Below are 27,908 nucleotides of genomic sequence, written 5' to 3'. Positions count from 1 at the left end.
GATGACCCCTAGACCTGAGGAGATGGCAGTGGACAGAACTTATCCAAGTAGACTAGGGTTTCTGGGACAGAGTAGGGATGAACAAGCAGGAATGCAAAACACAGTGTGAAGATGGGCTCTTCCTATGGCACCACGTGCCACCCCAGAACTTTGAGAATCATAAATTTGAACTTAGGCTTCTGGGTAGTTATGAACATATATTTGTCCAGGTAGAAGGATAAAATATATTTTATATAACAGTTTGTTGGCTTGGTTTATAACTTAATTATTTAAACATATGAAATGTGGATGTGTATTTGAATTCCCTCTCCAAATCACAAATATTAAGGGATGAGCCTGGCTTTTGATGTTTGGCTTAGAAATAGGAAGAGCTGACCAGGTGCAGTGGCTTACACCTATAATTGCAGCACTTTGTGGGGGGGCAAGGCTGGTGGGTCACCTGAGGTCAGGAGTTCAAGACCAGCCTGGACAACACAGCAAACCCCATCTCTATTAAAAATATAAAATATTAGCCAGGCATGGTGGTAGGCACCTGTAATCCCAGCTACTTGGGAGGCTGAGACAGGAGAATCACTTGAACCTGGGAGGTGGAGTTTGCAGTGAGTTGAGATTGTGCCATTGCATTCCAGCCTGAGTGATGAAGTGAGACTCTGTCAAAAGTAGAAAGAAAGAAAGAAAGAAGAAAGAAAGAAAGAAAGAAAGAAAGAAAGAAAGAAAGAAAGAAAGAAAGAAAGAAAGAAAGAAAGAAAGAAAGAAAGAAAGAAGAAGAAGAAGGAAGGAAGGAAGGAAGGAAGGAAGGAAGGAAGGAAGGAAGGAAGGAAGGAAGGAAGGAAGGGAGGGAGGGAGGGAGGGAGGGAGGGAGGGAGGGAGGGAGGGAAGGAAGGGAAGGAAGGGAAGGAAGGGAAGGAGGGAAGGAAAGGAAGGAAAGGAAGGAAGGAAAGAGGGAAGGAAGGAGAAGGACTGGGGGAAGACGGAGGGAAGATGGCCATTATATTGCTATATTCTGTCTAAAGACCATAGACATTCTCCGATTCAGCTGAAGTGTGGCAGACATTCTGATTTTTAAAGGAATATTAGGAATCGAAATTTCAATGCAGAAAATTCTAATTTCAAAATCTCCACAACTAATTTTTAAAATTAACAGCTGTTAGCAAACACTGACTAGTTCAAATAATGTATTCTGTAACTGAGAGCTGGCCAGAGCCCCACTAGCTTATAATGGTTTGGGCTTGAAGAAAATTTATAACATTATGGAGTTTCCAATGCTCTTCTTTCAGCACCCTTACCAGCATCGTGATTAATGATAATGGCTACCTATCATTACATGCCAGGTGTTACATTAAGATTTTTGAACATGCTATTTCAACAGCATTCATACTTCCCAATGTTTTTTGTTTGTTTGTTTTCATCCACGGGAAAGCTGAGGAGCTCAACCAACCATTTCCACTTGTCTAGTCTCTTTTATAATAATTTGTAACAAGAAATCTGTTTATCCTTTTGCTCAGCAAGTACAGTAAGGATAAAGTATATGGTCATGGATTAGAACATTTACCTGGTCTGTGAAGAGATTAAACCTTGGTGCAAATTGTTGTAATTAAGTGAGTTAATCTGCTTCCCATATTGATTCCAAGTCTGTAATTCAATAATAGGTTCTGGGCAAGTGAAACTTGAACCTTCTAAGCAATATGGGCATTGGGCATAAAACTCTTCTGCTTCTATGCCAATAAAGTGTCATATCTCGATTACAACTTCTTTTATAGCTTTTCCATAACTCCTTCAAATGGTCTTCTAGATGGGCTATAAAGTAGTTAATCAGAGTAAATTAAAATTTGTACTTAGTACTAAAATGTAAATTAATTGTGTGTTTTCCCCCAAATCTAACCATTTGAAACATCTGGTATGGATATTTTAGTGCTTCATTCACTCTAATGGTGATAATTTTAGCAAGTTGTTAAAAATTACTTCTCACTTCCCCATCATAGTAGTCCAAAGGATGCAGCTAATGTTTCAGCATTGAAGCATCTCTTGCAAACTCATTAGAGAAACAACCAGTCCTCTTTGGTTCATCATAAAGTAAAATAGAGCAGAACGTTATCATCTGTCCACTGCCCACCAGACAATGAAACCACTATCCTTATTGTGAAAAAAGTTTAAAGTTTTCAAGAATCAAGGGCATTAAGTACAGAAAATTAATCTTTTCGCTGCCAAGTTTTATAGTTTTGCATATCAATTTCCCCCAGCTGTGATAGTTTCTTTTATAACATCTGCTGGAAAGGAGGGATGCAAAGTGATTGTATTTAAGCACAGCAAAACTTATTTGATGATTAAGGCCAACAGAATTATGGGAATTTTGTGACATGTAAATGATATAAATTATATAAAAACTAAAAATGCTCATTACTTTTAATTAAGAAATAAGTCAGGAAAGATTTTTCCAATGTTCTGAATAACGTGCATTACAAATGACTGATAATAATTCATGCAAAGAGGATCACATATTGAATTCAGAATGTTCATATTTCACTTTTACATTACAAAGCTATTTCTATTCAGTTTTCTTTCTCTTAGTACTTCTCTATCTCTATTTAGCATTACGCAGCTAACTTGATTAATTTTTCCCCCCAGAATTATTCAGTATTCTACTCAGTTATCTTTCTGGTTTGGTCTCTCAGACGTGGGAGACTTAAATGTTAGTCCCTGTAATCCCAAGGATGGGGAGTCAGAATCTAGACAGATCCAGATAGGTCTACATTCAAACCACTACATGTTCCATTTTCATAAATTCTTTTCGCTGGACTTTATTGAACTTGCATTTGTTTCAGTTTCATATAGACATGGCCTACTCAATTACATAAAAACCAACATTTTAAAAAAGTGGACAAATACACAGAATTAGCAATTCAGTAGTCAACAAAAAGCCCCAATCTCTTTTGACTACACCAACACATTAAAAGGACTGAATCAAACTATTTCCCTTTTACTCTCTTTCACAGGGCTTGATGCTACCTGTCTGGTTTCTAGTTCTGACTGATGTAGAAGGTAATGTAAACACCATAAAGAATCCACAGGGAAATTCATAGAAGGCCAAAAATGGAATCCGAAAGTAAAGTATCTAAATATACACGCTAACTATTCTCCAGTGACTCAATTTACTCACAGAAAATAATGTAATACTTTCACTATGTCAAAAGTTCTACCCACCTCCCCACTCCCCAGCTCCCTTACACATACAAATCTGTTTGCCTCTAAAGCTTTTATTTTTTCTTTTCTTTTTTGTTTGGAGGCACACAGACTTTCACTCACGTGGTTCCAAGTGTTCAGCCCTTGGAGACTCATGATGGCAATGGAAGATAAGACACATGCCTTCTAGCATCTTCAAGTTTAGAGGACAAACCAGGAGAGACACATGCAAAATGGTAGAACATTAGCAAATAACTAGATGGGTATGTAAATATTAAACCAAGCTTTAAGTGTTTGATGTCTCATTGCCTTGCACTTACTAAGATTCTACCCTCACCTATACTGAATGTGTCATCCCTCTGGGACTTTTTAAACTTTTTATAGCAACTGTATATCTAAATCTAAATATATAAATCTCCTTAAATGACAGTTTTCACTGGGATTTCTTTTCATAAATACAGGCTCTTATTTCACTTTCATGCAGAATAATACGCAGCTCTACTTCTCCCTGCCAGCTGCTATTGTTACATGCATTACCAAATGGTGTTGCAACTTTGAATAGTTTACAGAAGGTTTAACTTGGATCAAAACATTCTTGAGAAATCTATAGAAAATATTAGGCTTCGTTTTCTTCATTAGTATTGTTATGAGCCCTCATTGATACGTGCATAATTTTACTATGCCTTTAAATCATTCATAAATAACCCAAAAAGGCTTACATGGTTACAGAGGTCAGAGAAAACAGAAGGAGAAACATGTGTTGTATGCATGTATTGCTTATCTGATTTGGGGTTTGCTTATTTATCATTTGAGTGAAGCACTGGAAAGTTGTTTACAGAAAATAGCTTGCAAGATAGAATCATCCCTTTGCCAAAAACATAAGCGTCAAGGAAGAGCCCAGGTCAATGCAACTCATATACTCCCAGAGAAAGTATTCGGCCATTTTTCCCAACACAAATGAGACTTTCTGATATGTGACATAAAATATTATTTAATTTTCCCATCTCAATATTTTATTTAAAACTATATGCTTATCAAATTAGGTATCAAAAAGAGAGTAACATGAAGTGTATATAGTGGACATTCTTATTTACTCCTCAACAAGCATTCCACCCTAGGTGATCAGCCTACTGAAAAAACCTCCCAACTAGTTAAGATACAGTAGCATCTCAAAGTGTAATCTGCAGACCAGCAGCTCTGCCCTCATCTGGCAGCTGTTCGAAGTGCAGGCTGTCTCCTTTTCTCCAGACCTACTCAATCACAGTGTGCACTGAAGCAACATCTGTCAGATGATTCATGTACATATTAAAGTCTGAGAAGTCCTGGCCTCCCACACCATATAACAAATGCATTCCAGGTGTGACTGAGACATTGCTGTCACCACCCCGCAGAGCCCAGGGTCTCAGATCGTTCACTGTTGCCTTCAGCAGTTCTGAACATGTATCCCAGTTCGTCAAATATTACAGATTTCTATATGTGCCAAGAAGTTTAAGAAATAAAAGGTTGGAAACCACTTGTCTGAGCAAATCAAGCTCTTCCCAGGACTTCTTCCAATGAGTAGTTCACGAATGCAGCTTCAGTCAGTGCGGCATGAGGGAAAGGTTTCTGTGGGAGCTGGGGAGACACTGGGAGAATCTTGTTGTACCTAAGATTCCCAGAACAGCAACACTCTCTTATTCTTTGGTCACTGCTGCTTCAGGAGGCTACTCTGCAAACTGCTGGGCCGTCTTGCTAACAACCAGAGAATGAAGCCAACACTGAAGATGACAAAGCAGAGAGAAACGAAAAGAAGCTCTGTCTTTATGACATTGCTGAGCCACAGAGCCAACCTGCCCTGGAGCCTCCATAACCTCTGGACTTCTTGCTATATGAGGTAATGCATTTCCTTACTCTTCAAGCTCATTTGGCTTAAGGTTTCTTTTAGTTGCAAATCATCCTAATAAACAGGAGAAGGGGCAATTTTACTGACTGAGTGCAAACTGGTTTCGTGTATATTTGAAAAAGATATAGCAGCTCGGATGCCATAAGCATCTAGAGTAGCCGTGTCCAATCTTTTGGCTTCCCTGAACCACAATGGAAGAAGAATTGTCTTGGGCTATACATAAAACACAGTAACATTAATGATAGCTGATGAGCTAAGAAAAAAAAAAAATCACACACAAAAAAACATCTCATAATGTTTTAAGAAAGTTTACAAATTTGTGTTGGGCCACATTCAAAGCCGTCCTGGGCCACATGCAGGCCACGGGTTGGACAAGCTTTATCCAGAGCATTATTATTGATACTTCACACTTTACGACCTCCCATTCAAAACTCCTGGAATGCCAGTTCTCAATGGAAACTCACTGAGCAGTAGAGTAAAATAAATGTGTGATGAATAAATGAAAGAATGAATGAATAATAGCACAAGTACACTAAGTTAAAGCCTTCCAAAATATTTACAATTACCTTGAATTCCATTTTATTGTTACCACTTCTCTTTTTGAAAGCTACTGGGGCTTATTAACAAAATACTGTTTGCTACAAAATTCTCATCCATATAATAAACTCATATCATTTTACCCACCTGCATAACACTTGCAATGTTTTTAATTATATAGCTTGAGGATACACATGTAATATTTAACAAATAATGCAAAGGAAAATACATTTACCACTATATTGTGCCACTCCAAACCATGGGGCCATGAAATACCTTATGTTTTATTTTTCCACATAGAGGAATACACACAGCCATCAGGTAAGGTCTTTCCCCGCCTAAGGAACAGAAAGTTGTTGGAAGTTACAGATTCAGTTAAAACATCTTCCAAAAGAGATTACTTGCTCATGGTAAAGGCCACTTGACATTAGTGGTTCAGAGAGTCATTGTCAGAAGGGAATATTAGAGGATGAAGTCGGAGTGCCACTGGCTTGTTTGTGTCTAAGAACAATGAACATGTAGTGCACACCCATGTTACTGATGTGTCTTATTGCACTTGCATTCCTTTGGGTGGAAGATGTATTCAAAGTAGGAGAGAATAACAATGGGCCAAGTGTCAGGACCTCTGTTCTAGTCAGTAATTAGGTGTCACATCACCTCTCTGAGCCCCAGTTACCTCATTCGCGGAAGGAAGGGGTTGCCTCAGACAGCAATTCTCAGTCCTATCTGCCCATCAGAATCACCTGGAGATTTATAAACATATGGACAGTTGGATCACATCACTAGAGATTCTGATTTAATTGGTCTAGGAAGAGGAGTAGGGGTCATAAATCTTCTCATGTAAATCTAACGTGCAGTCATGTTTGGCAACTAGTAGATTAGATATTTTTAGGTTTCTACCCAACTTGAACTATCTATTACTCTAGTATCCAATTGTCCTGGAATGTCTTAGTTATGTTCAGCCAGGTTCTCTTTGTTGTTGTTGTTGTTGTTTTTTTCATGCATGGGGAATGCCATCGAAGGGGCTCACATCCCAGTCCCACCCTACTCTGCCTCCTGCTTACTCCTAGTTTCAGACAAATTTCAGACAAACAAAACCATACTTGCTAGCAGTGGTAGAAAGGAGGATTAATGTACAGCAGAGCACATAAAGAAGAAAAAAAGGATCCTTGTAGGGTTGTTCTGAAGCCTTTGCATGTCCTTATTTCTCTCTCCTAAATTGGGACATGCTTTGGGCTCTACACCCAGATTTGCTCTTTGCAATAACCTTGATTCAACATCCACAAAGGATAAGGAATCAGTCTCAGGAGAGACCACATAAGATTGCAGAGCGAGATGATTATACACTTATTTTACTCCAAACACAAGCGACTAAAGATACACATCTAATCGACCACTGGGCTATCATAAAATATATTTTTATTGGAAATAAAATGTACTTCTGGTTTCGACATGGATAGCACAGACCACACACTATCCTCAGTAAAAGTAAATAAATAAATAAATAAATAAATAAAATAATTTTTTAAAAAGCCAATTAAGCCAATTGAGCAGCTTTTCAATATGGAGATAATAATAGTAGCAACTTTTCACTGTGCTCTGGCCAAATTCCAACTGCTGGCATCTGTATTTCTATGCCTAAGGGTTTCTTTCAGAACAGAAGACTGCTTATGCTTAGTACAAGGTGCACAGACTTAACATTCCCTCCATTAGGGACTCTCAGAAATTTCCTTATGAATATCCCAGCTCCCTGGCCTTTCAGGTGAGATAAATCTGAGGCATGTGTTCTGCCTCCCAGAGTTACCCACAAGCTTAAACTTCAGTGGCCACTACGGTACCTGGCTTAACAATGTATCTCTCTTGGCTTCTTTTTTTTGTAACACTTCTTACTCACTTTCCTAATGGCATTGTCTGCACTTAAAAATAAAATTCTTGCTCTTGAATCCTGCACTGTTTCTGGGAGAACCCAACCTAAGATAACACTGTTAGCAGTTTTTAAGGCATTCGTGGGAACTAAGTAGTATATGTTTTGGGGGTGTTGGGGAGGGACAAACATTAAAACCAAAAAGTAAATGAGGAAATCATATTGTAGTGTAATATGAGAGACCCAAACAGATGCCCCTCTATCAATTATGATGGACCCAAAGGTTAAAAAACAGTTATCTACAAGTTAGGGATTCAGGGTCTGGCTAGCATGACAAATATCTATACGCCTATGGGCTAAACCTCCTAACCATTGGAGCCATCAGCTCTGATTTACAACCCAGACCTACAACTCTGAGTAGACATGGGACCAGCCTTACAAATATCCTTTTCTGATAAGCTATTGCAGACTTTAATCCAGTTTTAGTCAGCTTATAGAGGTTGTACACAAGCTGTCTTTGTGTCTCACAGATCACTTTTTGACATAAAGTGCAAAATTCCACCTCATTGTAATGCTAAAGCCCTCCCAAAGTGAAGATGAGATATTCATTACATATATGTCTATCCATTGGTCATGCACTCACCTTGCCTCATAAATATGTATAGGTTTTCCCCCAAACCCGCCAAATATGGATGATACTGACTCTGTGAGGCAAAAAACTCAATACATCCTTCTCCTCTTCAAAGAGTGAACATCTTTTGTACAGACTGGAGACTTTTCCTTCCAGGCTTGATAACCAATATTGCCAACAAAGCTCTTGTAGCTATTATTTAGCCATCCTGTTGGCCTTTGGGATGACAGTAGAAGAAGAAAAACCACAGAAGGGTAAATGGGGGGAGTGATGGGGGGTAGGGGCAGCATGTTATATTAAATAGGTTGTCAGGTAGGAAAGAGTAAAAAGTTGAGTTTGTTTCAGACTCCCAGAAAAAGAGAAGAAAAAAAAAAGCAGTTGAGTTTGAACAAGATTTTAAAATATGGTATAAAAATACATGCATGGAAGTGTGAAATGTCCCTTTAAATGAGCAAAATATAAAATTTCGGACCAATTATAAGTTTAATACAGTTGTGTCTCCTTGCTCTGAATACAGAGAAAAGCAACCACAACTTCTGTCTTGGTGTTGTAGTTGCCCCCTGTCTTACGCTACATGATCCTTGCTGTCTCTAGATTTGCGAACTGTCTTTATTTACATGACAATTGAACATGATTTTAAATCCAATGTAGAAGGAATTTGATGAGTAGTTCCCAGAAAACGGCAATAGAGCAAGCTCAAATACTGTACTGTGCCCCTTTCCCCATGGGGGATACATTCCAAGACTCTCCCAGTGGATGCCTGAAACCGCAGATAGTGCCAAACCCTGTATTACTATGTATGGACTTGTTTTCCTTCTTCACAATTTCACAGATAGAAAATGTGCTCTTACCATAGATCTCAGCAACTTCAGCATACAATTTTTTTTCTTTCCTTATTAAGTTGAGAATTTGTACCTATTCACTGAAAGGAAGCACTTCATGGCTTCTCTTTGGCATATGTGAATTTTGAGTTTCACTACCCTTGTGCTTTTGAGCCATTTTTAAGGAAAATAATGGTTACTTGAACACAGGCACTGCAATACCACAACAGCCAATCTTGTCAACCTAAAAGGAAGAAGTTGAGGCTAAATTAATATTGAGAGTTTATTTGGGCCAATGTTGAGGGTTGCAGCCTGGAACACACTTCCAGGTTACCTTGCAGAGTGCTCTGGAGAACAAAGGAGAGCCTGAAGTTTTGTTTGTTTGTTTGTTTTGTTTTGTTTTAAAAGGACAAATCAGGAGAGGGAGCAATTACAAAAGTTGGTTGTCAGGCATTCGTATTGGCTTATAGAAATAGCATTGGTTAGTGATTGGCTATGCGTTGGTGAGCTACAGCATGCACAGCATTTCATGGCTACTTGGCCTCAGTTAGTCTAGAGCCCACATAGCAAGTGGCTTCAAAAGATAATTACTTAGCTCAAGAGGGAGTGAGTGAATGCTGTTACATTTTAAATGCCCCTGTGAGCTTTTATAACTTAAAGAAGGTCACATTTCTCAGATATAGAGTTGTTCATTTTTCTTTCTCAATCTGCTAACCAAGAGGGCTACTAAGTGACGAACTGGTAAATAGCGTATACAGCGTGGAGACACTGGACAAAGGGATGTTTCATGTCCCAAGCAGGATACAGATATGTGGCATGAGATTTCATCACTCTATTCAGGATGCTGCACAATTTAAAACTTATGGATTGTTTATGTCTGGAATTTTTATTTTAATATTGACTGCAGGTAACTGAATCCATGGAAAGCAAAACTGCAGACAAAGGCAGATTACTACATACAATTTCATTAAAGAATCTCTGGTGACTTGCAAAGTAAGTTGAAAGACAAGTTTTATTAAGAGACACCATATTTGATATCAATCAGCTGATTTAGATGATCAACCTGAGGACATGAAACTTTCACACTCTTTATGAGACAGCCTGGATGAGGACTGATGAGGAGATAGAAAGACAAAAGTGGCCCCTTCCATCTGAATCCTCAGCAGTTTACCTGAGCATGGTTATTTAAGCATGTCTCTGGCTCAGAAAAGTGTTATTGGGGAGGGTCATAAAACATTTTTAAAACTATACCATGTCGTTTGTATGTTATCTCAAAGGCAACAAGAAGTTTTGAAAATTTTTAAGGCATATTAGACTAATGATATAGAAAATTCATTAAGGTTTCTGTATGAAGAATAGGTTGAAGCGGAGGGAGGGAGATAAGAGACAGAGGAAACATAATGGTTATGATGGTTATTTTGGAGTGCAGTGAGCAGAGTCCAGAGGGAAGGTAGTGCTCATGTACTTTTGCCATTTGGGGCAAGATATATGACTCAGGAGTAGGCAGCAGTTACTGATATGCTGTGATGAGAAGTGTTGAAATAAACATTTATTGTACCCATATGGCTTTTACACCTCTTTTCATGGTTTCAGGTCATACGTTAAGTCATTATCTAAAATTATCTACTATCTGTATTTAGGAAGACCTGTGATAGTTTACCAGTTAAGATGAAATGCCAATTGCTTACTGAAATGGAATATACACATATCCTATGATCTAGCAATTCTACTCTTAGGCGTGTACTGAACAGAAATGCATACACATGTGTCTACTATTAAAAGACTTATACAAGAATGGTCAGAGTGTTATTTGTAATAGCCCCAGACTGGAAATAATCCAAATGCCCATCAACAGTAAAATGACAAAATGTGGTATATACAATAAAATAATGAAGTATATACAATGAAATAAGGCACTAAAAATCAACAAAATATTGCTACATGTAACAACATGAATAATAATATTAAGTAGAAAAAGGTAGACACGAAAGAGTACATAATGCAAAATTCCACTTACGTAAAGTTGTTTTCCTCAGTGATAAAACTAATCTATTATGTTTAAAATCTGCATAGTAGTTATATTTGGTGAGAGGAAGGTGGCAGCGAAGGATTTAGGAAACAGAGGGGTCATCTGATATATTGATGATACGTTATTTCTTGATCTGGGTAGTAAGTGAGTGAGAATGTTTACTTTGTGAAAATGCATAGAGTCGTGTACCTAATGATTTGTGTGCCTTTCTGTATGCACTCCTTATAAGTATACAAAAAGGGCTAAAGAATTACACATTCATGGGAAGTTATTTAAAAGTTATATTACTTTTTGTCATTAGGGAAAAAATGCTATGCCAAATAAGGTGTTTAGGAATAAAATAAAACAGACTGCTTCCATACAGGATGCAGTGACAACAGCTTTTCCTATGCATCTAAGCTGAATCATTACAATGAAAACATTTGAGTCCAAATGCTCCAGGAGACAATTGAAAAAAGAGGAGCAATCTGCATAACTTATTTCTAAAAGGCAATATAATATAAATAAAAGTAAACTGATGTGGAAATAGATATTATATGTTAGAGACCAAGAAAAACTTTTCATACTTAATATTTATCAAGTACTTACTGTGGATCAAGCAATGAGATATGAAGTTTATATTCATTTTAGCTTATTTAATAATCATAATAAGCTTAGGAGACAGTTGTCACAGTTATACCCATTGACCAGATTATGAAATGGAGACTCAGAAAAGTTCAATTTGAAAAGAGAACTGATTGAGTCTTAACCACTTAATATACCAGTGGGTGACACTGGACACGCTATTACATCCTCTAAACCTTAGTCTCCTCTTCTGTAAATGGAAGGGTCCTCACAGATTTGCTTTGAGTATGGTATTATGCAAATAAGAAGTGATTTCTTCCATTGTTTGAATTAGAAAGGATAGGCTAAGTCAACTGCAGAGAAAAGTTTTTCCATGGCTGATTTCAGAAGAAATGATGACTTCACTGGGCAAGAATCTTAACCCTGATAGTATTCACAAACCTGCCTGATCAGAAGAACCAGCAAAAATAAACCATTTTTGTTTTAACAAATACACCTTCCTTGATCTGCTCTGAGTGTACTGAACTACAGATTCCAGAGCAGGTGCCTGGGAAGCTGTTTTTTATAACAATCTCCTCCCAATCCCAGTGATTTTTCCATTCTTATGACCAATAATGGTTACGATCAATAAACTCTGGATTTCAAAAGACTTAGATAGGCTCCTCAGAGAGATTAATTTTATCTTGAATTTTTTTTTTTTTTTTAAAGACAGAGTCTCACTCTGTCACCCAGACTGGAGTGCAGTGGAACAATCTCGGCTCACTGCAACCACAGTTGAATCTCGGTTCAACTGTGGAGGTTGAACCCTAGGTTCAAGTGATTCTCCTGCCTCACCCTCCCAAGTAGCTGGGATTACAGGCACCCATCACCACCCCTGGCTAATTTTTGTATTTTTAGTGGAGATGGGGTTTTGCCATGTTGGCCAGGCTGGTCTTAAACTCCTGATCTCAAGTGATCTGCCTGTCTCGGCCTCTCAAAGTCCTGAGATTACAGGCTTGAGCCACTATATCCAGTCTTTTTATCTTGAATCTTAAGTCATGTAGATAAAAATAAAATCATGTTTTAAGAAATGTTTTTCTGCAGGAACCTGTGACAATGTATAGGTCACTTGCTTTCTGTTACTTTATCTTAATATTGGAATAAAGTTTGAAAAAATCTAAAGAATGGGAGACTTAGCATGCAATTTAGAATCTTACTCTCAAATGGTATTAGGAAATTTCTTTTTTAATTTTTTTAAAAGATACTGTACTCCCATCTGTTTGGATTTCATTTTCAAACTATTATAAGGGGTCCTTAAAAAGTTCATGGAAAATGTGTATGGTGAAAAAATTACACAGAGATTTCAAAATTTTTTGCACCAAAATAAACTCATATTAACTTCTTACATCATGTCTGGACAGGATCTAGTTTGATGCATTAAGAAAGATAAGATATCAGTTTGAAAAGAATCCCATCAGAGCAACATGAATTCTTCTAAAACTAGAGCAAGAACAAAAATCAAATTTATGGGGAATCTTGGGTACAAGAATGGTGTAATCATTGATCTTTATGAAAAGTTTATGGAGACAGTGCCCCAAATAAAGTATCAGTTTACAAAAAGATAACTCATTTTAACAAGGGATTAGACAATGTTGAAGATGAAGCCCAAATGGGCAGACCATCCACATCAATTTTTGAGGAAAAATTTTATCTTGGTAGTGCCTGAATTGAAGGTAACTGATGACTAACAGTATAAACAATAGCCAACACTATAGATGTCTCAACTGCTGCAGCTTACACAATTCTGACTAAAACAAAATTAAACTTGAGCAAACTTTCCACTTGATGTGTGCCAAAACTGTTGCATCCAGATTAGCTGCAGACAAAAGCAGAGCTATAAATGGAAGTTTTTAAAAGTGGGATCCAGATTCTGATGCATTTTTTCAAAGAGTTGTAACAGGAAATGAAACATGGCTTTATCAGTACTATCCTAAAGACAAAGCACTATCAAAGCAATGGCTACCAAGAGGAGGAAGTGGTACAGTCAAAGGAAAAGCAGACCAGTGAAAAGCAGAGGCCATAACAACAGTTTTTTGGAATGCTCAAGGCATTTTGCTTGTTGACTTTCTGGAAGTTCAGAGAATGATCACATCCACTTATTGTGAAAGTGTTTTGAGAAAAAAATAATACAAACTTTAGCAGAAAGACCCCTGGGAAACCTTCACTAGAGATTCCCTCTTTATCACCACAATGCTCCTGCTTATTCCTTTCTTCAAACAAGAGCAATTTTGTGAGAGTTTTCATAGGAATCATTAGGCATCCACTTACAGTCCTGATTTGGTTCTTCTAACTTGTTTTATGTTTTCTAATCTTAAAAAGAACTTGAAATGTACCCACTTTTCTTTAGTTAATAATGTAAAAAATGATTGATTGCACTGACATGGTTAAATTTCCAGAACCCTCAGTTATTTAGGGATGAACTAAATGGCTAGTATCATCACTTACAGAAGGGTCTTGACCTGGATGGAGCTTATGTTGGAAAATGTTTATCTTTTTTATTTTTATCTCTTAATTCTATTTTTCCACAAACTTTCTAAAGTCCTCTAGTACATTTAGTATAAAAACTTCACACACATAGTTAAAATCAGATCCTTATTATTTCAGTGCCTGAAAGGAGAGGAGAGCTTTTCATTCTCTATTTAAAGCTTAAATGACAGACTGATTCAGAGAAAATTTGAAAAGCAGGTTGTAACGTTTTTCTAGAAAACTACTTGGGAATTTCTACTTGAAGCACTTGGTTAAGAAGACAGTTTTGCAAAATTACAAACAGGATGACTTGATTTTCCTGTTGAAGCTAATGTTATCTAATATTTCAGGACTTTAGGAGTTAAGGGACTAGGGATAATGTGAGATATGGTAGGACAGTGAAAGACTTCCAATGGCAAAATTAGACAAAATTTGCCAACTTCACAATTTTATAGCTGTCTCCAGCCAATCCTGACAACCCTGCCCAAGGGCAGCCTTAGGGACATTTGACAAGCCAGCCTAGAAGAGAACATTCTAGAGGTATATAGCAAATACCTCGAAAAACAGCTAAAAGGGAGTTTGGATGCATGCAGAGTAGCAATACCCAGTATGAAAAAATGTAGTAAAATGTAAGACTAAGTGGACAACGGATATAGGAAAATTGCTTCTCATGATTGATTCTGACAGCTCGCAAGAATAACAATCAAAGATTCAAAAGATTTAACAAGCCTGAGGGGGTAGTACTTTGCAATGATCTACAATAGAGTGTGTGTGGATACAAATGTTGGCAGAGAGGAATCTCTTGAGGAGAAGAAAACAATTTTTATTGGAAATGGCGAAAGGGCAAGAACAAAAAAGAAAAATTGCCTCTCCTCTGAGCTCCATTCAGCTCAATTAGCGCAATGCCACAACTTGAGAGCACAGAGTCAGGGCTAGCTGACCGGCATAAAGGATACAAATGGAAGAACATCAGCTTATATAAGGCATTTTATGCCACCTCCAAGATAGGGTACATGCCTGGGCTTTGGGATTATTACTATGTCAGAGAGAGGTAAAATGTTTTAGAGGTTTCGTCTTCTAAATTAAATCCTCCCAAACAGCCCTGAGTAATAAATCACTGCAGCCCTTAATTATATGGCACGTGATGGTTCATATTTAAAACAAGTTCTTATCCAAGGTAAAACCACCAACCTCCCCTCTGCATGTAAGAATGGCACACCTGAATGTGCTCAATCGTGGATCGGTTTGGGCTGCCTTCCATATGGATACCCAGGAAGATGACTTCTTGCTCCAGTAAAGTCTGGGGCTCCTGCCAAAGTTCTAAGTCCAAAGTGAGCAGCAGTCTGCCAGGAATGATCAGGCCTAGGTCAGGATCAGAGAGTTGGGCTGGTCGAAAAGATGCAAGAGGCCAACACCGATTAAACCAAATTAAATCTGAAGCATAGTCATATATTTCTGGGTAAACAAACATTGTAATAGAATGACAGTTATCTTATTTTCACATCCCAACATGCTGCTAATATAGTTAATGAAGCAGGATCAGAATGAGCATAAGCTACTTCTCCATAGAAACTGTTCTCACTCCAAAGTCATCTTCATTCTAAAATATATTTGTGTATCTTTGGAAAGAAGAAATTCTTAAAAATATCATTACCCTGCTATGAAAAATAAAATTTATTACATTATTCATTTCCAAATTTAGAGCACCTCTCTTTGGGGAGAAGACACGCCTTTAAAATAGCAATTGCTTCTAGAGAACACACATATTTAATTTATATTCTCTCATTCAGTTGCAAACATAATAAAAATATTTTCAAAATGCATTTAAATAGCATGTACTTATAAAAAGTACAGGTAACCTTGATACAAAATTTTTATTCAAACAAACTGAACACAGTGCTTTGCAATTAATAAACAAAATATAAAGATTTCTGGAACTCCCTTGGTTTCAACCGTGTGAAGAACTCACAAAGGGAAATGTAAATGTAATGTCCTCATATTTATTTTTCTATTAGGCAACATTAAAAAAATATGTAGCAAAAAATGTACAGTGCAAGTGCACTTAAATCTACTCAACATATTAGAGACTGTGAAAAATTAAAATATATTAGGTATTTTAATATGCAAAGCTGAGTCAAGGACATTAGCCAACTGACCTGATAATACAATAAACTATTTAGAAGACCTTTTATGCCTTGATAAGAGCTTTGGACAAGCTGCATGCTCAAAGTATTTAGCATCACAAATACACTTAGCAGAAAGCTACTCGAATATTGCTGTCATTTAGGCACTTCTAGAGAAAGAGCTATCATGGTGATAGGTTTTGGTTTAAAAGGAGGCATTTATGAAAGATGATAAATACTGATTTCACTAACAGATTCAGACCAATTTATGAGAAGCATGTGTACGTAATAGCAACCTTCCCATTTATATTGTTGTGTTAGATTGCAATGGGGAATGAAACACCCAAAATGCTCCAGGAAAATTTTGAAAGACTCTTTGGGCAATAATAATTTGGAGATTCTGATCTCTTTCCTCTAGAAGATCTCGCATTTATGAGAATTCTAATGACAAATCACAGCATAAGAGACCAGAGTTCTAATATATTTTTTAATTTCTGTGGAACTAGGCACCACTCATCCAGACAGAAAGCTACCTTTTAAATAAGGTTTCCAGTGAATACAATTTGACAACCCACAAGATAATGTACAGGGGCTGGAATGAGTTGCAAAAGTAGAAAGACAGCCCTTGCCCTCAAAAAGACCTCATATTCTAAAGAGAAACAGTGGAGGAGAATGAATAAGTATATGCAGGTATACTGACATTTACATAAACACACACACACATCAAAATTCAAGATTTTTATGAACAGTATGTTAGGCTCAATCTGACACATAATGTATCCTCCTCATGCCCAAATAGTAAAGATATGTTCCTCTCTTAATGTTATAATTTGGTTACCTTTTTTTCAAAGCTCTTACTTATGGGTAAAAATGCAATAGGGTATTAATCTGGTTCCAAAAATAGGAAAGTAAATCGAAAACTAAAACAAATTGGACAGGAGACGAATAACCTAAAGCTAGCAGTAAAATTGAACTTTATAAAAAAGTCTCAGTGGGTATAACTCTAAATATACCATATGCCTAGCCTAGAGAAACAAATAGTGGCCTCCTCTAAAGAATTGCCATAAATTATAGAAGCTGGGGAATATTTTTTAAAAATGAAAATTGCTGACAACCCAATTTATCGTCATATGAATTACAAAAATATGAATAACGTCAAACAAAGCTCTATATAAAGTATAACATACACATGGGATTCTACTATACATAAGAACAAATATATAATGAAGTCACCACAGAGATCTTTCCAAAAACATACTTATACACACACACAGACACATACACACAGATAGATAGATAGATAGATAGATAGATAGATAGATAGATAGATAGATAGATAGATAGAATGGCTCTGAAGATAATTTCTTTTAAATTTAGGATTTTTCACTACATTATTTCAAAAACTTATGAGTGAGAGAGAGGACTTATTACTTATTGTCCTGATCAATTAACCCATGATAAGATATAAAGTATGTGTGGAGAAAAGTGATTCCTTATACACATTTGGTGCAAATGTAAACTAGTAAAGCCATTATGGAAAATTATATGGCAATTCCTCAAAAAATTAAAAGTAGCATTATATGATCCAGCAATCCCAATTCTGGGTACTTACTCCAAAAATTTGAAATCAGTATGTTGAAGAGATGCCTGCACTCCCATACTCATTACAGCACTATTTACAACAGTCAATTATGGAATCAACCTAAGTGTACATCAACAGATGAGTGGATAAAGAAAATGTGATATAGATACACAATGGGATACTATTCAACCTTATAAAGAAAGAAACCTTGCCCTTTGAGACTGCATGGATGCAACTGGAAAACCTTATAAGTGAAATAATCCAGACACAGAAAGAAAAATATTGCATGCTTTCACTTACATGTGGAATCCAAAACTATCAAGTTCATAGAAACACTGAGTAGAATGGTGGTAATCAAAGGCTGGAAGTCGAGGGAAGGGGAGATGATGCTTAAGGGGCACAAAATCTCAGGAGAAATACATTTTACTTTCAATTGAGATATATTGCATACCATGGTAAATGTAGTTAATAATAGTGTATTATACATTTCAAAATTGCTATGAAAATAAATTTTAAGTCAGCGTGGTGGCTCACACCTGTAACCCCAGCACTTTGGGAGGCTAATGCAGGCAGATCACGAGGTCAGGAGATTGAAACCATCCTGGCTAACACAGTGAAACCCCGTCTCTACTAAAAATACAAAAAATTAGCCGGGCATGGTGGCGGGCACCTGTAGTCCCAGCTACTCAGGAGGCTGAGGCAAGAGAATGGCGTGAACCTGGGAGGCAGAGCTTGCAGTGAGCAGAGATCGTGCCACCGCACTCCAGCCTGGGTGACAGAGCAAGACTCTGTCTCAAAAAAAAAAAAAAAAAAAAAAGAAAAGAAGTAAATTTCAAATGTTCTTAGCAGAGAAGAAAAAGTATTTGAGGTAACAGATATGTTAACTAGCCTGATTTAATTTTTCCACACTGTATTCATAAATTACACATCATTTTGTACCCCCCATATTGTCAATTTACAATAAACAAAATTTTTTTAAGATATAACATACAGATTGGGGTGAGGTTCTTAATTTAGCCACATACATACTTGATATCTGAAATCTCTTTATAACAAAATAAAAGTCAAACTAAATTCTATTTCTGATCATTAAAACTCTGGATTCTTTTTTGAGCATCAAGAAAAACCAAAAAGAAAATATCTTTGGAAGGCTGCAATTGCCTTCTGGAACTCAAAAGTTAGAAATACCCTCTACAGACAGACTTATCTTCACTTACTGAATTGATGTGATTATTCTTGAACTTTGATTTAATTTCTAGTTTGTACAACTTCCCACGGGTATAAGTGCTACATGTTAATAAATTGTTTAGAACAAGTTTCTTTTAAGTCACAACAGGCCCCCAAATACTGTTGTGTCATCCCTTCATAAAATGAGTTATTTTTATCTTATTCTTACTCTCAAATATTATAGATATGTCTATACATTTGCCTTCACATACTGAGAATAAAGTCTGAAAGTCAGAGTTCAAATAAAATCGTTTTATTCTCTTGATAATTTCCTAGTTCATAAAATTAGCATATTAAAACGAGTGTTTAACACTAGTGTTATCAAGGCTTAGCCTTCATTGATGGTTTTGAGGAAGATATAAAAAAATTATCATACATTATTTATAAGTGCTTAATTCTTTTCATTTTAAATGCCCAGAAAATTCCCCCAGGGATGGGCAAATAGTCTTTATACAGAGTATTTCCCTCAAAGTCTCCCTCCTGAACATAAACCTGCATTATTTCTTTCTTTGTAAGGCTTATCTCTTCAGACTATCTCTGCTTTAATTATTTCTCTCCTGTTTTCACTAATCATATTTTACTATCCTGTCACCAAAATCTTGCGAGGTTTTTTTTTTTCAACCTTTACATTGATTTTATAATCCTCTGCTTTGTTTTCCCTAAAAGGTTCATATCTTCTTTAAGAGAATAAACTCTGGTCATTATTTTATCATATAACCTTAAAAATCAAGACTAGCATAATAACTATGCTCTGTTTTAGAACTTAAACACATCTTGTTGAAATTTTTTTTTAAATTTCAGTGAGTTATATGTCTTTTATAAAAACTTAGGGAAAAATAGCTAAAGAGATTGGTCTTGAATTGACACATATTATTCAAGTCTGAGCAGTAATAAACATGCTATTAAAATTAATTAAGAAAAGACATATGAGATTTTCCTTACATTAAACAGCATGCATAGAGTGAATGGAATTGAGAGGGTAGAAATTCATATTCTACAATTAGTAATAGAAGCATGTGTAGCTATTCTCTTAAGTTTCCCAATTACAGAGGATCCACCAACTCATATTAGACACACTTCACCTGTCTAAAAATTTAAAAAAACTTTTTTCTTTTTTTCATTTTTTTTTTTTTTTTTTGAGACGGAGTCTCGCTCTGTCGCCCAGGCTGGAGTGCAGTGGCTGGATCTCAGCTCACTGCAAGCTCCGCTTCCCCGGTTTACGCCATTCTCCTGCCTCAGCCTCCCGAGCAGCTGGGACTACAGGCACCCGCCACCTCACCCGGTAAAAAAACTTTTAACCAAAATCATCTTGTACTCAACTTAGTCAATTGATTAATGTAATATCAGTCCTAATCTAATAATCAGTATGCAATCATGGGAGAAATTTGAGTCCTTTATTATAATTCTTAACAAAATCTTAGACTCTATTATATGTACAAAGCCAAGTGAAATACTCTAATCAACTTTGATTGCTTAGGATGGCAATTTCATTAGACATGTATATGGAAAGGGATCTATCAGGGTTTTATTTATGAAAATATCTATGATTTTTGAGAAAGCAGGTAGAGAACTAGTTCAAAAGAGATTTATAGACTTGTGGAAGATTTGGCAAGATTGAGAATGAAAAACATTAGGATAAAGCGTTAGGTGAAAGAAAAATAGAACACCATTTTTGGAGTTGATGGATAAGGCCACTAATCATATTGCCATGAATGATGTAAGTGATACTCTCCCAACATTATTACTTATGTTGAAATATATATGTGTATATATACACACACACACACACATATATACATCCAACTTTTAAAATATCAAAATTATAGCTTAAGATCATTTAAATATCAATTTGATTTGATTTTGTAAATATTATTACTGCTAAGGATATCAAGTTTGTCTCAGCATTATCTGGAGGGGGCCAAGCTTCGATTACTAATACTATTATTTTAATTTTGGCCCCCTTAATCCTTCTTCTGATATTGTGATAACTTTTCATGAGCTCCTTGTAATAAGAGAATGACTTCAATTTCAATGGGAAATAATGATGAGGATAACTTTTTTAGCTTTTTATTTGTTGCTTCATGTACTTTACCTGATTCTTGAGATCCAGTTTGGGACATGGTCGTCCTCCATTGTAAGGTTTTTCTTTTAGCCATTTGGATCGAATTCTCACTCCAATTCCACAAGATGAACTGCAAGACCCCCAACTAGACCAATCGCTTAACTTGCAATCAAATGGGCAGGGTATGACACATTTTTCTTGAATGTAACCTAACAGAAAAAGATTTAAGAGAAGAGAGGAAAGTCTGATTAAAATGTACTGATCAAATTCACTTTCTATTTCCATGATCACAGTTTGGATTTTTCAACAATATTGCTGTAGTGGGTTCAATAATTTTGTACTCAAATAAACAGACCAAAGTTTTAAGAAATAAATAAATATGACATCTGCATTCAAATTTGTGCCATTCTGTTTACTTTGTAGGCAATTTTGGGATGAAAGGAACAGGAAAAAGTACACAGTTCTGGTTTCTGATAAGAAGGAATGAGGTAGCTCAGAGCTAAAGATGGTGATATCTCCCCTCACTGGGCTTTGTGTTTTCCATCCTATGATTCCTACAATTCACTGTCTGGAAGAGGGATCATAAAAGAGTCCATCTTTCTTAAGGGTCTATGATCTGCAAGGCTTTCACTGAAAAAGATGTTGATTCTGTAATGTGACTTGGGGATGGGAAGAGGACAGACAGTGGACCACAGATTAGGAAGAGTGGGATATTATTGAAAGAAGACAGTAGAAGAATAGCAAAAAGTTGTATAATGGGATATTGCACTGAAATCAAGAGACGTGGGTTGAAGTACAGCTTTAGAAGTTCTAGCTTTACTTGGCCTTGCTTGTGTCTTCAGCCCACTTCTTGCTACAGTCTTTCTCTGGATAATCTCACTGTTTTAACTATCACCTCTAATAATCACTATCAAATATATACTTCCAATGCAGATCTCTCCACTAAATTCTGTACCATCTACTGAACCACTCTAATTTGATGCCCAATTTACTGAAAATTCAACATGTCTAAAACTGAGGCCACCAATTTCCTAAAAATTTATACTTCTCTTGTGTTCCTTTCCCAATTAACTGCAGCATCATCTAATCCCTGTATTCTGTTGTACATGCCTGTATAATCTCTTCTGCTTGACTGTGGGAAGGAACTGTGAATGTGACAGAATGTCCCTCCCATTATTAGGTTATGGTATATGGCAAAGGTGAAGGGAATTTACAGATATGATTAATATACCATATCAGTTAATCAGATTGCGATATGCTAGGTGGGCCTGACTTAATCGGGTGAAGAACCTTAAAAGAGGGCCTGGGTCTTTTTGTGTAGAGAGAGAGAGATTCTCCTGCTAGCCTTGAAAAAGAAAATAGCCATGCTATGAAATGCTGATGGCATGGTCACATGACAGGAAACTGCAAACAGCCTCTAGGACCTGAGGGCAGCCCCTTGCTGTCAGCTAGCAGGAACACAGGGACTTCAGGCCCACAGCTGCATGGAGATAAATTCTGCCCAAAACATGAGGGAGTTCAGAAGAGGAGCTTTCCCCAGCCAAGCCTCTGTTGAGATCTCAACCCCAGCCCACACCTTGATTTTAACCAAGTGAAGCCCTTAAGCAGAGAATCCAGAGAAGCTGTGTCTGAACTTCAGCCCCATGCAAACTGTGAGATAATAAAGATTGTTTTGAGATGTGAAGTCGGTGTTATTATTTTATGCAACAATGGAAAAGCTAAGAAGTTATCCAAAATAAATATCTCCAGTTAGCTTAGACACTCCTCCATCATTCTACACAAACATTAAAATGTATCACAAATCCTTATATTAAAACAAACAAATAAGTCCCCTATTCTACAACTCCTTTGTCAGGCCCTAATTCAAGATCGCACCATTTCTGGCCCAGAATAATGACATACTCTCTCCACAAGTCTGCCTTTCTTTTTCTTAATTGTTCTGTTTTGGTATCTGTCAATTACTCTGAGGGGGGGGGGAAATAATTTTCTAAAATACAAAATAACTTTTATTACTCCTTTTTTGAAACCTTTGCCAAATCCCTATTGCCTTTATAATAAAATGTCAACACACTTTACAAAAACAAAACAAACAAACAAACAAAACCAAGAAAAAAAAAGCATTCTTTATAAAAGACTCTAAACAATGGTTTACAACCTCATCTGTAAAATCTATGTCCATTCTCCAGGACCAACCATAGACCAATTCTACCTGAATCTCAGAGGATGGGACGCAGGAAAGGGTCGTTTTTAAACACATTCAGGTGATTCTGAGGCCTGCCTACCAAACTTATTGCTCCTCCCACCCTCCCATCTCTTCTATCTTAAATTACACCTACACAGACTACTCCATCTTCTGCACAAGCCTTTGCTTGTGCAAAAATTAGTTATTTTCCTAACCAGCTTAGCCTCCCTGGTTCATTACTTTAACCACTCTCTTGCCAATTTGGTTGATGGCCTCATCCCAGTGTTCTGCCATCCCAGGCTGGAAAAACTTCAGACTTAGTTTCCTCCAACTGTTTTCCTTCTCTGTTCTTAAAACAGTGCTGCCAAACAGAGATGAAGAAAATGCTGATACCACACTGGAGACACTTTAATATGTACTCTACCTTCAACCAATTTCTCACACCGCTTAGCCATTCTTCTGAGTTTTCTTCTCACTCTGATTCCATAGACAGCTCTTTCAAACCTCCACCTATTATCAAACTCCTAAGACCTCACGTCTTCCTCACATCTTCCTTCACAAAAAAAAGCAAGAAATGGACGAGACTCCTTCAGTTTCCTATGAGTGTGTCTGTATGCATTCTCATATTTTTTTCTTCTCTCTTCATATTAACATGAAAAAGGTGTCCATTTTCCTATATAAGGAACATTCTTCATTTCCACCATCTCCCCTGGTCTACAGACTCTTTCAGAACCTTGTTTCCTTGATTCTTCCTCTCTCTCTCTCTCTCTCTCTCTCTCTCTATATATATATATATATATACACACACACACACACACATATAATATATATGTATATATATAAAATATTTATATTTCTTTCAGATTAATATTAGAATGACTTTAAATTTCCCCAATAATAGTCATTGACAAGAGAGAATACACTAAAATCTAAGAGTGATCAGAAAAGATCCTTGTGGAGTTGAAAAAAAAAAGCTCCAATAGACACTCCTAAAAGACTAATCCTCTAACATAATGTTAATTTTACAGTCATTTCTAAGGAGTTTTGATTACTAATTCACTATTAGATACATAGTAAAAGCTAAATAAAGGATTAAAAAGAAGCCACAACATTACTTAATTTTAGAGAGAAACTGAGTCACAAAATGCTTTCATTTGCTACCAAATAAAAAGAGGAAAACTAGAAATTAGGTGGGATTAACTCTCATGGCATGCATACTTCACAAATGCAAATCTGAAATTCAAGGAGGTTTCAGATAAATTTTAAATGTTTGAAAGTCTATGTTGGCCGGGCGCGGTGGCTCAAGCCTGTAATCCCAGCACTTTGGGAGGCCGAGACGGGCGGATCACAAGGTCAGGAGATTGAGACCATCCTGGCTAACACGGCGAAACCCCGTCTCTACTAAAAACACAAAAAATTAGCCGGGCGAGGTGGCGGCGCCTGTGGTCCCAGCTACTCGGGAGGCTGAGGCAGGAGAATGGCGGGAACCCGGGAGGCGGAGCTTGCAGTGAGCTGAGATCTGGCCACTGCACTCCAGCCTGGGCGACAGAGCGAGACTCCGTCTCAAAAAAAAAAAAAAAAAAAAAAAAGAAAGTCTATGTAGACCCTATGTTAAAGCAGATTTTGAAGTAGATGCCCTTTTAATTGAGATTTTAAATCATTTTCTTCTACACTTGCATATTGAAGGATTTTAATTAGCAAGCCTGTAGCAATACTTCTTTTTTTCTTTCCCTATGATAAGAAGTAAACCCAGAGGATCTCTATGAAAGTCAAGGTTATAAATTCAATGAGTAAAAAATAATTTTGAAATTCAACAGGACTAAGCAACAGTGACATTTATTTTTCAGGAAAATTATTTTCATGCCAGAGTATACCCCAAAGGAAAATTCATAGTGAGGAATATTAATACTTGCATATTCTTATACCTATCTCATATTCAAAAGGATTAGTTTTACCCACATACTTAACACTTACAGTTTTTGGCAACAGAATATAATCAAATGTGACTATGTACAAGGTTTACCTGCCACATAAAAACTCTAATTTCTAACTACAGAAGTCCAACTAATGTTTAAAAAACTCATTTCCACAAAATATGCCACAGAATCTCTGTTCCCATCTACATAATATTTCTTGGCAACACTCATACATCTAAACCTAATTGCTACCAAAAAAAGCAGTTTTTTCTACCAAAAAGTGTTTTACACTACAGTTTATATGCAGAATACACTGTTTGGACCATCTTATTACTTGGCTTAGGGATACTTCAATGTTTTATTTTAGTTATCAGTGTGCACATAGAATTAGGAGTGAAGTAGTCACTACAGAATTATCAGTGGAGAATACACCAAACTTTGTACTTTTGTAAACCATATTCATTATACATAGTATATGCTCAAAAAATATCCTATTACAGATAAAGATGCACTGAATAGGATTCATTAATACTATCTCTATCGATGTTACAACCAGTGTTATTTATTTAATGATCTACTAAATAGAGTTGAAGCCCAGAGACTTGGAATGAAAGGACTTTTCAGTCTATATTTCTAATCCCCAAAGACCGAAGCCTTTGAGTTAGCATAACGGAAGTATGTGTAAGCACAGTTCTCTGAATAAGGTGGTCTCATTAATACAACCTCTCCCAGAATATTACCTTATGTGCATATTTTCCCTTCATCAGTCAAGTACGAACACATTTTTCTCCCATTAAGATCTAGTTTTGAAAGATCTAAAAGTAGGAAATATTGATTATATTAATCCTGAGAAAATAACCTAGATTAATTTACTTATATTTTCCTGCTATATAAAGTAATAGCCAACATCTCACTGGACAGCTTATGTTCTGTCTACTGACACTGTGCTCAAATAATGAAACACAGTACCAAAAAGGAAACAGATTTTTTTTTTTTCCAATGCTGAACAAGCTAAGATCCTGGAGAATCTTGTAAGTTAAAATATCATGTTGTGATTTTCTCAATATTTAAAAATCTTCTGTTTAAAATTTATTTTATGTTTTTTCCTTTTTAACTTTTATGGATACATAATAGTTGAATATATTTATGGGGTACATGTGATATTTTGATACAAGCATGCAATGTGTAATGATCAAATTGGGGTAACTGGGATATCCATCACTTCAAACATATATCTTTTATTTGTGTTGTCAACATTACAACTCTTCTCTTCTACTTTTTTAAAATATACAACAATTATTGTTATCTATAGTTGCCCTACTGTGCTATTGAATGCTAGATCTTATTCTTTCTATCTAACTGTATTTTTTGTACTCATTAACCAACCTATCTTTCTCCTTCCCTCCCTACTACCCTTTCCAGACTCTGGAACCACCATTCTCTTCACTACTTCCATGAGATCCATACTTTTTCAAATCTCCCACATATGAGTAAGAACACCCAATACTTGTTTTTCTGTGTCTGGTTTATTTCATGTAACATAATCTCCTCTATTTCCATCCATATTGCTGCAAATGATAGGATGTCAATTTCATTCTTTTTATGGACAAATAATATTCCATTGTGTATATACATATTTTCTTTATCCAGCCATCTGTTGATGGGCACTCAGGTTGATTCCACATCTTGGCTATTGTGATTATTGCTGCAGTAAACATTGGAGTACTGATACTTTGATATATTCCCTTTCTTTTGGTTACATACCCAGCAGTGAAACTGCTGAATCATAGGGTAGTTCTATTTTTAGTCTTTTGAGAAATCTCCATACTGTTTTTTATAGTGACTGTGCTAATTTGCATTCCTACCAGTTGTGTTTGAGCATTCTTCTTTTTCCATATCCTCACTAGAGTTTGTTAGTTTCTACCTTTTTGATAATAGCCATTTTAACTGGGGTGATATATCTCATTGTGGTTTTGATTTGCATTTTCCCTGATGATTAGTGGTGTTGAGCTTTTTTTTACATACCTGTTGGCCATTTGTATGTCTTCTTTTAAAAAATGTCTATTCAGATGTTTTGACTATTTTTCAATTGGATTATTTTGTTTTTTGCTATTGGAGTTCCTTATATATTCTGGTTATTAATCCCTTATTGAATGAATAGTTTGCAAATATTTTCTCTCGTTCTGTAGGCTGTCTCTTCATTTTGTTGAGTGTTTCCTTTACTGTGCAGAAACTTTTTAGCTGGATGTGATCCCATTTGTCCATTTTTTGCCTCGGTGGCCTATGCTTTTGAGGTCTCATTTAAGAAATCTGTGAACAGACCAATGTCCTGGAGCATTTTCCCAAAGTTTACTTTTAGTAGTTTTATAGTTTCAGGTCTTATATTTAAGTCTTTAATCCATTTTGATTTGATTTTTGTAAATGGTGAGGGATAGAGGTCTAATTTCATTCTTCTGCATATGGATATCCAGTTTTCTATTTATGTATTTTAGTACTACGAGAATATAATTGTTTTTCTATTTATCTAGTAAAAATACACTATACTAAAAAGTACCCAATGACTTAAATCAGATTGGTTTAAAGGGCATATTTGTTTGGGAAAGGTGGGGAAAAAATTGCAAAAGTTATTTTAACCTTAGTTCAAGAAAGACAATTTGAGAAGTTAGATCAATACTTTACCATTGTTACGCAGAGAGGAACTGACAATGTTAAACACTTACTTAAAATCTCAATCCATCAGCATGTGAAAATGTAAATCAAAGCAATAGAGTTACCAGTTTGCATTGGTGAATGTATACATTTT

The 27,908-nt window shown here is 36.2% G+C and overlaps 1 protein-coding gene across 3 annotated transcripts in view; it reads right to left on the bottom strand.

Moving 5' to 3' along the window:
• The window catches only part of THSD7B (thrombospondin type 1 domain containing 7B), a 907,474-nt gene that overhangs the window by 221,642 nt on the left and 657,924 nt on the right, over positions 1-27,908 (bottom strand). For all 3 annotated transcript variants that reach the window (XM_065525431.1, XM_074008583.1, XM_074008582.1), the window contains one exon: positions 21,038-21,216. In XM_065525431.1, coding sequence (XP_065381503.1) covers positions 21,038-21,216 — 179 coding nt within the window. The remainder of the gene's footprint in view (positions 1-21,037; positions 21,217-27,908) is intronic.

Source organism: Macaca fascicularis, chromosome 12 (assembly GCF_037993035.2).
Source record: "Macaca fascicularis isolate 582-1 chromosome 12, T2T-MFA8v1.1".
Lineage (NCBI taxonomy): Eukaryota > Metazoa > Chordata > Mammalia > Primates > Cercopithecidae > Macaca > Macaca fascicularis.
This window is presented reverse-complemented; position numbering and strand designations above follow the sequence as displayed.